Source organism: Ahaetulla prasina, chromosome 4 (assembly GCF_028640845.1).
Source record: "Ahaetulla prasina isolate Xishuangbanna chromosome 4, ASM2864084v1, whole genome shotgun sequence".
Taxonomy (NCBI): domain Eukaryota; kingdom Metazoa; phylum Chordata; class Lepidosauria; order Squamata; family Colubridae; genus Ahaetulla; species Ahaetulla prasina.
The window spans coordinates 116377847-116388718 of record NC_080542.1 but is presented as its reverse complement, the minus strand read 5'-3'; the positions used below and the strand labels follow the sequence as shown (position 1 = coordinate 116388718).

The following is a 10872-nucleotide window of genomic DNA, read 5'->3' as shown; positions in this document are numbered from 1 at the left end:
CCCAAAATGGCTTCGCTGTATTAGAGGCAGCTGCGTTCCTTGGTCGAAGAGAGTTTACGAGACGAAGTGGCTGACCGGCGGGAGAAATTGTGTCACCATGCAGAAAATCAAGTCTCTGATGACCCGACAGGTAGCAGGGTGGGAAGAACGGAAAGGCCTACGTTTGATAAAGGGAGGTTGAGAAAGATGTAACTGAAACAATTTCTGCAGAAGGGAGCATAGGCAGTACGAGATTCAGGGTGTATGTTTCGCAAGGCCGGCATTCCTATAATTAAAACAACAGTTTGAACGAGAAGAAAAACCACGATACTATGTTATATTTACTAAAAAAAAAAGCTCACGTGCGTTCTGTCATAGATAAGATACAGTTTGGCGTGCGTTGCTTTGAAAAAGTTCAGTTAAATAGGACTTGCATATTTGTAAATGGGCACAGGATTTAAGGTTGTTTATCATCATCATCATCATCATCACTATTATTATTATTATTATTATTATTATTATTATTATTATTATTATTATTATTATTATTATTATTATTATTATTATTATTATTCTGATGCCTGAATAAAGGAGGTATGCGAAGATTTCCTGGGTTGTCAGTAATTTATTTCACTGATTATTCATTCAGGAAGGCAAGGATTCCAGATGCATTGTAGGATTGAATTGTGGTTGTTCAGGTTGAGCTTGTTTTCCCAGTTTAAATTCTCTGTGTGTGGAAATGATTTCAGAATGTAATGATCAGTTAAACTTGGAACTTTTTCTCATACTATTTGATAACAAAACAATCAGGACTCTTGGTCAAAAATGGGCCACATAATATTTCTTTGAGAACCAAAATAAAAGGTGTGCTTTTTTGATGAGAATACTTTTAAAAAATTGAAACAATATTCCAAAATTGTGACTATTGATCATAAATCTCATATTCAGTGTTTTTTAAAGGAAATATTATTGGACATGTAGTTTCAAAGCGCTCTAATTCATTTTTCTGTGCAATTCAACAAGCATTTTTGAAATTTTCCTTGTTATAAGTCTTAAGATTGAACAAATAAAGTGTTTTCCAGAATGTTTGTGTTACAACATCCATTAGTTCCAATCCATAGATTGTAGTGAAGGATTATCATGGGAAAAAGTCCATCCTTTTATTATACAGATTCTTTTGTTGTACAGGTTCGTCAGCTGTTTGTAGCTGGAAAGCCTTGTTCGTGACAATAGTTCTAGTTTACCAAGGTTTGGTTTTCAAATATATGTGCCTCCTGAACCACTAGTTGAAGCACTCATGTATTCATTAATAAGTGTTTAATTTTTTGACTGCAAAAAGTGACATATTTGATTTCCCCCCCCAAGGGTCTTAAAAGTCCTCAGGAGAGTATTCATGATTTGAGTCCCCTTGAAAACTTCAGAATTCCAAGCAAGGTAGGACTGAATACATACGTTAACATTTCTTTCAATTTCTGTTTTATACTTGTTTTCTGTAGCATCTATTTGTATTCTATACAGCTGCAGTGCAGGGCAAAGAAGTCAGCATCCTTGTCAAATTGAGTTAATGACATTAACATCAGGATAGATGATGAGATCTTTAGCAATATGTCAGTCTTGTCCTTTCTATTCTGCAATACACTGGATAGGATGTGAGTTTTGTGGTATCTACTTTCCTGTTCTAATAATTGGATATATCTCTGCTTGTTTACTATTGTTTAATATTTTCTGTCAGGATTCTATGGCAGCTTTAATTTATAAAAGTACTTCAGGCAATTCCCATGTGTGTTAAGAAACTTATTACTATTTGGCATCACATAATTTAATTACATTTTACAAAACATGCACATAAAAATAATATAGACTAATTCAGAAAACCAAGAAAAAAGATAAAGAATAAAGCAAAAAAGAAAAAGAAACATATTTGAATCTTAATATAAAAGTATGATAAAATATCCATTTTCCCCCAAAAAAGAAAAGAGGTAAGAAAGAAGTCTTTTTCTTTTTAAATTTTAACATTCATCAATTCCATATGTCAAAATTTAATTTTTCTCGTGTCTCCTGGAAAATGTCCACAAAAGACTTTCAATTATAGATAATTTCGTAAGTCTCACAAAGAATATAAAGTTAGTCCTCGTTGCCAGTTCTGTCATCTTTATTAACTATTCTTCTATTGTGGGTATCATAGAATCTTTCCAATGCTGAGCATATAAATGTCAGGCTGCTGTTATCTTATATAATCATAAAAAATACCATGTGGTTTCTACAAAGTTTTATCCATAAATCTTACAAAAAAGTTTCTGAATTAGACATTAAATTTCAATATTTTTTGAATTACGTTATTAATTTCCATTAAATATTGCTTGGCTCTTTTGCAAGAACACCAAATATGATAAAAGGTTCATATTTGAATTTTACATTTCCAACAACTATTTGAGTATCCTTTATACATTTTATGACTCTTACTGCCATTGATGTTAGAGTTCCCACTATATTAGAATCTGGCTATAGCCGTTGATGCATCAGTTGCATGAACTGATTTCATAATAACTGATTCTGCATATGTTAAATTGGAATGAAGGATGAGTTTAAGTGGGGGAAGGGAATGATGTAGAATTGCTGAGCAACTATAAAATCTGTTGCAACTTCTGTGTTCACAAGAATTTTTAGAAGATACTGTATTTGTGTAATCCTCTGTTTTCTTTTCATATGCTTGCATATTCTTCGTTGTCTATTAGTTTTTGGCAGCCATACAAAAAATCATCTCATATTTTAACCTTTCTTGAGGTAAAATGCATGTCACTGAAAAAGGTTCTAATAATTTAAAATATTTAACTCCCAAGTAATTCCTCTAAATCCATCCATTTTTGTGGATTATTGCAAAAATGTATTTATGTCATGAAGTATAGGTTCATGAAGTCATGAAAAGATACGAATGAAATAATCTTTAAACTGCTTTTTTTGCAAAAACTGTAAATGGCTTAGGGCCCGGGTACTTACGGGACCGCCTGCTGTTTCCACATGCCTCCCACCGACCCGTACGCTCTCACAGAGAGGGTCTTCTCAGGGTGCCGTCCGCCAAGCAGTGTCGGCTGGCGGCCCCCAGGGGAAGGTCCTTCTCTGTGGGAGCACCTACCCTCTGGAACGAACTTCCCCCCGGTTTACGCCAATTGCCTGACCTTCGGACCTTTCGCCGGGAACTGAAAACTTATTTATTTATCCAAGCGGGACTGGCCTGATTTTTAAATTCTAAATTTTAAATTTTTAATTGTAATTTTACTGGGTATTTTACATGGTCAATTGGACGGTTTTAATTTCGGCCTTTTATTGAATAAGCTTTTTAATTGTTATTTTAATATGTATATTAATTGTTTTAAATGAAGGCTGTACACCGCCCTGAGTCCTTCGGGAGAAGGGCAGTATAAAAGTTTAATTAAATAAATAAAATAAATAATAAATAAATAATAATTATGTAGGGAGGGTGATTGTCAATATAGAACCTTACAGAATAGGCCAAAAAAAAAGCAAAATAATAATAATGGTTATTTACTTGTCAATTGGAAAGCAGTTCCCTTTTTTCTATTTGCTAATTCTGGAAAGATGACATTGTTGCAAGAATTATGTTGATCAAATGAATGCAAATGATACCTCAATGATTCAAATAAGCTCTTCATTGTACTTACTTATTAATCAATTTTCTATACTGCTCATCTCATCTAAGAGACATAAATGGACACTGAAAAATTGGAAATATTTGATCTATTTATATTGCTGATTTAGTTAGGAGTAGTTCTGGATATGAAAGTTATGGTTTTGTGGGTTCCAAAAAGAACACGATAGGGTTCATTCAGCTAATTTTTTATCACTACAGTTCCCTGATTTTTTTAAAACTAAATTTAAAACTAAATATTACTGAAAAAATGTATTGGGCTGTGAGAATTACCTTGGGAGGCAAACGGAAGAGCTGCAAGTAGACAAAAAAGGTAATGTTAACACTTGTGGTTTGGTTTTTTTATCTGGACTGCCTTGAAGGATTGACAAAAAGTTTGAACGCCCTTGGTTTACACAAGGGTTATAATTATAAATTAAGAAACAATATTGCTCCAGAAGAAAACACATTAATATTTATCTCTAGATTAAGGAACTAATGTGATTATCACTTGGATTTCTGTAGACTGTAAATAATGCACCCTGAAAGACCTCTAGAGAGGTTAGCAATATGTTAAATTTAAATTCTTGAGAGCTTTCTCCATAGTGGTGTTGTTTTTTTGGTCAGAATGTGGAACATTTCTACTCCATCCAGATTACATCTCTCTATTGCTTATTGGTTGTACTTGTGCAACAATTTTAGTTTTATCTTCATTCATAGATTTCCTTTGGGAAAGAAATACAGAAAGAAATGGTAGGCAAAGATGGAGTTGCAAATAAAGATACCTGTATTTCTTGTAAGATGGTGTGACAGACTTCTGTGCAAATTATTTCAAAAACATTAAAAATATGCAGGTATTTCAATGTATCATGATTTCACTCCTGAAATATTCCATTCTAACCTCACTAGAAATACTTTGACTTCAGAGTAGGCTTTTTGGTTGTACAGAAAGCAATCTGGCCTTGAAATAAATTCTTTTTCACAGCCTCAATATTTCAGGCCAATCCATTTTTGGAAGGTTGGAATGAGATGATTCTGAGTCTAACTGTTTTAACTTCAATTTTTTGCACACTTCTGCTACTATCTTAGATCTGGATGCATTGAAAATATTTGTCAATATAGTCTACTAATTATTTTGTTGTCTGCTTGTCCTTAATACTTAAAACTAAAAGGAATTGTTAATTTTTTCAGCAGCCTATTAGTGGGGAACCTATGTTGGTAAGAATTCTGGAGCCTGCTAAATTAAGTGTTTACAAATCTCAGCAAAATTAGAAGTAATATTAAATCATAATGGTTTTATTGGGCTGTTACTGTGAGGATGATAATATGCTGAGCAGGAACACACTAGTTAGAGAGTTACTGCCTTATTTGTATTTTGAGATTCCCAGATAAAATTCAGTAGGCTTACAATATTTTTTTTTAGTTCAGCATTAACAGGAGGCAACACCGCCGTTATTCTGGTTTGAATTATAGTTGTCTGAACCCCACTAACTTGGAGGTACATACAATATGCCAGCAATAATCAGGATGCATTATTGCAGTTATGAACTGCATTATTGCAGTTCACTGAAATATAATGGGAATTTCTTGCTAATTTCATATGCATTCACAATAACTTAGACCAATCCATATGTTTTGTCATATATTCATGATAAACGTACACCTTTAATTCCATGCTCGTATTCATCTCCACATAAGTTTAATTCACTTCAAATAGATTCAAATCTATTCCATCTTTTCCCTTTCTTTTAGTTTTACAAATATATTTGATTTCTAGTTATTAAATTTGTATGCTGCTGGACTCTCAGCATGCATTTTTCATGCACCCTGGTTATCAATAGAAAGCTCCCATTACTGTTGATTCTTATTGGCTAGTACAGTTTGGTCTAAGAAGGTTTTCATATAAAAGTTCTTCAGCAGAATTGTTCATTAGTTACACATCTGAGCTTGTTTGTTCATTCAATTTCTACAGCTGCCCAACTCAACCAAGTGACTATGGGTGGTGATATAGTAGAAATACAGCCAACACCATTGTTATTCTAGTATACTCATATTACCGTATGCAACCTAGAATAAACCATTTAAAAAAATAGCATTTCCAACTATTCCAATCATGGATTATGAATATTATGAATATGTTGATTAAAACAAGTATTGTTATTTATCATACATCAGCTAATTTAAAAGTAATGAATAACTGCTAACAGGATGCAGTTTCATTATCACTATTAAGCAGGTGTAATAATTCTAAAACAAGATTAGATTATCATGTGGACATTCCTTCTCTTAGAACGGTTCTTAATATATCAAAAGTTGTTGAAATTGAACTTTCTAAAAATATTCAACTGCAATACTGTGGCTCTTTAGGTTTTAGAATCATAGCTATTTACTATTAAAACTGCAATTTCAAAGATATTCCTCAAGATGGCACTTTAATAAAACTTAAGAGGATGATGAAAACATGCAGAGGGCATTTGATGGAGAACTTCTGTTTAGTTCTAAAAGTACAGTTTTGCTAAAATAAAGAATTGGTCAGTGAATGAACTGACTGGCATTTTTTCCAGTGAACATGTTTTTTTTTTCATCCTATGTGGTGTAGTTAGATCAGAGGTAATTCATTAAGCTCCTCTTTCAATATTTTGGGGGATTCTTTTTGCAAAATATCTTTTGAGTTGCTAAGAGAACATGTATTTATTCTTAAGGATTCCAATTCATGTTTTCATGTCCATTTCTCAGTTTTTCCCCACATAAGATACTCTTGTCTCATTTCTATATTTCTATTTGTTAGAATACAGCAGGGAAAGCTAAAGCCTATGCGAAATTGAATTCTAGCTTCCCTTCCAGCTTCCCAGTGATAACTCTGTCCTATTTTGTTTTTGTTCCACACACTGAGGTTTCATAATATGATTGCTGATTTCAGTTTGTCTCTGATTAGTTTCTCTTTCGGTTTGCTACAGCTTAGTTATGGAAGTAGGAAGTAATTCAAAGAACAAATGCAGTAGCTTCTAGAACAATATAGGCAGAGTTTTAGGCAAATTTATTGTGATAATTAAACCGTATTTTTATTACAAAACATATTTAATATTCAAGTACAGTTAAGTAAATAGGAGAAGGAGAACTATTATTTTATTTTCCAAAATGTTACACAGTTTTGTAAAATTTAAGGGTGAAAAATGGAACATCTGTCCTGTAAATATATTAGCTTAATAAATGCATTGTTGCAGATGTATGTTGAAAATTGTGGATATATGTGTAATTTACTTATAGTTAAATCCACATATTGATTTTGGGGACTATTTAATCAAATATGTACCATATCCTACTAGAGCTATCTTGCAATTAAAACTACAAAATGTAAAATTTTATTGGGGCCAATTTTTAACTGCAATTATTTCCAATTTTTAGTGCAAAATTGAGATGAACAACTTGAACAGCTTGCCACTTTCATAAGATATAGTTATAATTGGATATTGGATATATTTTGTATTATTATATTACTATTAGCTATATTTTATATATTATATTCTACTTGGAGTCCAGCTGGATTGAACCAGTATATAAACTTCTTAAATAAGTTTCAATGTTTAAATCTACACATTACATTTTAATCATGATTTATTGAGTAAACTAATTTATTCAGAGACAAATTTCTCATATATATGTATGTATGTATGTATGAGATATATAATATAAAATTCAACACAAAATAGTTTGTTATGTAAGTGATTACCTGTGAGGGCTCCTGAATTGGGCTGAAAGGTGAAAGGGAAGCAGTATGTAACTCTTCCTATGGCTAGCCTTGTATATACTTTTTAAAATAAATTGGCGATACATCATTTTCTGTCATATATTGAAGGAAGAACTTCGAGAACTCCGGGAGCAACCAACTGATCCTCAGGCCCAGCAGGAAATAATCAACAGCATTGAAGAAATCTATTTTTCCAATGATTCCTTTGATATTGTTAAGTATGAGTTAGAGGTAAGAACACTGAATTGGAATAACTATACTTGATAATATACTTTCATCTTCATTGCTCTGTCACCGCCATTGAAAGAGAACATTTTATTTATTCAATTAATTTTTATAGTTGTTCAACTTAATTAAATGACTCTGAGTGGCTTACAATTCTAAAATTATAAAACAAATTTAAAAAATCCACAAAATAAATATAGCAGCCATGTTTTTTCTTATTTTACTAACCTGAGTCAAAGTCACATTATTCAAGAACTTTGCCCCTTAGGTTGATTTTGTGTGTATTTTTAAAATTGATTTTGATTGTGCTTATTTGTAGAAGCTGCCAGCTGTTCTTAGTCTCCAGGAACTGGAAGAGTATAGAGACAAACTAAAGCAGCAGCAAGCAGCTGTAAGTAGAAAGTTCTTTCTTATTCTTCCCTGCTCATTTTATTGATTTCCATAAACCTCATTACTTCTCAGAAAAGTTACATGATCTTGAAAACAGGTTGAAGTACTTCAATGAAGACTCAGAAATTATAATTAAGATGATCACATTTCACTTCCTGCTGTTTTTTATTTATTGCTTTATTGTCATGAACTATGACATTCCCAGCCTTTTGCCATTGGTCATGGTTAGGTTGGACTGATGGGATATTAAAGTTCAAAATACTTGGATGACAGACTTCTTAACCTTCTTATAACTACCTGAGACAATATAGAATTTGCCTTTAAAGGTTAACGTTCAACCTCTGGCATATCCAGTTGAAAGCATTTGAGAAATACCTGTTGTTCAAGAAAGTTGCTCACCCATGCCTGATTTGTGTTGGTTGCTGAGTAATCTGGTTGACATTAATTAACAGCAATTTTAATTATGCTGGTCTCCAAACTCTATTGAGTTTTGAAAATGAGCTTATAATCATTTCTAGTCAGCTTTTGATGGTCTGTGAAATCTATACCGTAGTTAAGTGCATACTAAGCCTGATACACACTGCTATCATACCACCATACCATAAACCCAAACAAAAGAAATTGCATAATTTAACATGTGTATAAATCCAATCTTGGGATTGTGAAGAAGTTCATATAATTAGTAGAGATCCAAAGATAATTGAGTTTCTTAGGAGGCTTTCAAATTTTCTGCATGTCAAAGGGGGAGATGGGGAGTGACCATTTCATTTGTCATCTTTTTCCCCTGCTTACAAAGGATTATTTGTGGCTGCTACCCTCTGCATGTAGGAATTAGATGTTGGGAGTCTTGTTTTATTTAGGAAATGCATTGTAATCTGAATGATATGGACAAATAAAGAGAAATTAATACTTGAAGGAATCAGTGTAACATAATTATTTCTTTGTCCCTCCCAGAAAACCAGCTATAATTGAATAATAAACAAAAGATGCTTGTCATGTTCATTTCTTGCAAAATGCAATTTTCATATACTGGAATTCAGAATGGGAAAAAGAATTCATTAAACAAGAAAACAATTTAATTTTTAAACTTAACTGGAACAGTGGTGAAATCTGAACCAGTTTACTACTGGTTCGCTGGCTGCGCGCTGCATGCCAAATGCACACTGTGCATGCGCAGTATGTACCACGCACCAAATGTGAGGCGTGTGCGCAGTGCATACCAAAAGGAAGCATGGGGTAAGTAGAACAGCGCACAGGGTGTGTGTGTGATCAGCTGTGGCGCGCAATCTTTTTTTTTTACTTGAAAAGCATTTTTAACAACCTATTCCTACCATTCGGGTGGGAAAAGCAAGTGAGTTGGAAAGAAGTGACAACAGGTGATTGGGCGATTGGGTGGGCATCACTACCAGACCGAACTGGAATAATACTACATTTTGTAACCTTACCCTGTAGAGAATATATTCAGAGAATTTTTTTTTAAATGCAGATTTCTTTCACTCTTCTTTATAGATGAATCATTATAATTATGACATACTGCATGGTCTACATTTGGCTTTTTGTACTATGTAGCACCTTAATTTTTATTTAAGTACATTCTTCAGTTTGCAGTTGGATGGAAGGTTAATTACATTTGTACTTTGGATTTTGGATGAAAACCTGTAATTTTTATTTGTTTATTTTGTGAAGCATGGCAATCTAAAGGAGTGTTTACTACTTCTATCTCCATTTATTTAAATGTGGAATAAAATAAAGTGGAATAAAATGTTTAAGATGTATTATTTCAAAATGCTTAAGATCTTTAAGTGTATGATTCAGATTCAGTTTGATACAAGTACTTATTGTAATTTTAACCTTAAATATTTCATCTACAGGTATCCAAAAAAGTTGCAGACTTGATTCTTGAGAAACAGACTGCATATGTCAAGGTAAGGTAATATAAACAAACTAATAAATTTATAAAACTTATATTTATAAAATTTTTACTATGAGCCTCTAATAAATATGTCAGGTTTGTCTATGTATAAGTTTTACAATCAATGGGGTTGATATATCAGAACTCTGGTATAGAATATAGTAATATACGTAGAGTTTTCTGATGCTGAAATGCAAAAAGTGGAGTTGTTCTCCATATTGCATGTAGTCATTTGGGATATTCTTTACCACTCCAGCAGCATATCTTTGTCGTCTTTATGTGGAGTATCCTGCAGCTATGCTTCATGTTTATTTTCTAAGAAAATAAAGGTTATTCTGAAGGTTGGTACTTGGCTTTGTTGCATAGCATTTTCCAACTTCCCGTTTGGTTTTCTTTAATTAAGAAACTCTAAAAATAAATTAAGATGGGAGCCTGATTAGAACCAAGGAGTTATATGAAGGCATTTGTGATTGTAGGTACCACATTATTTAACCCTTGTTTCTTTTACTTTAAGCCCTTTTTGGCTATTTCATAGCTTGCTGTTTAAGCAATTCATAGGCTTCCTTTAAAAGAAATAAGTATAGACAAAAAGGATTGAGAGATTTGTTTGAGTGGACATTACTTCTTGTGAACATTTAGAAACTTCTTTATTTTCCAATGAGTCATTATTCCCATCATTATTTTTATATTATATCCGAAGTTCTTTTGGAAAGCCAAAAAGCAGTTTGATTGCAGTTTGAAAAAATGCTATCAGTGTTGAAAAATTGCATATTTCATGCTCAGCACTAGGGATATATTTAATTGAGTTCTTGAGCCAGACCAGAAGCAGTTAGTGACCAGAAACCTCAGTGGCAAATGAGGCTGATTGCTTGGGGACGTATTGTACTTTGTATCATTTTATTCCACGTTCCTTTCTTTCTTTCTGTCCAGCTCCACATAGCACAAACTGCATATTACTCTTATTGGAATATT

General features: G+C 32.7%; 1 protein-coding gene across 2 annotated transcripts in view; it reads left to right on the top strand.

Moving 5' to 3' along the window:
* Positions 1–10872, top strand: part of VPS50 (VPS50 subunit of EARP/GARPII complex) — a 68672-nt gene continuing 57800 nt past the window's right edge. The window contains exons 1-6 of one of the 2 annotated variants that reach the window (XM_058183015.1): positions 1–130; positions 1345–1413; positions 4346–4378; positions 7482–7604; positions 7918–7989; positions 9860–9913. In XM_058183015.1, the coding sequence (XP_058038998.1) occupies positions 98–130; positions 1345–1413; positions 4346–4378; positions 7482–7604; positions 7918–7989; positions 9860–9913 (384 nt within the window). In that variant the 5' untranslated portion in view covers positions 1–97. The remainder of the gene's footprint in view (positions 131–1344; positions 1414–4345; positions 4379–7481; positions 7605–7917; positions 7990–9859; positions 9914–10872) is intronic. The other variant, XM_058183016.1, reaches the window with a different exon arrangement.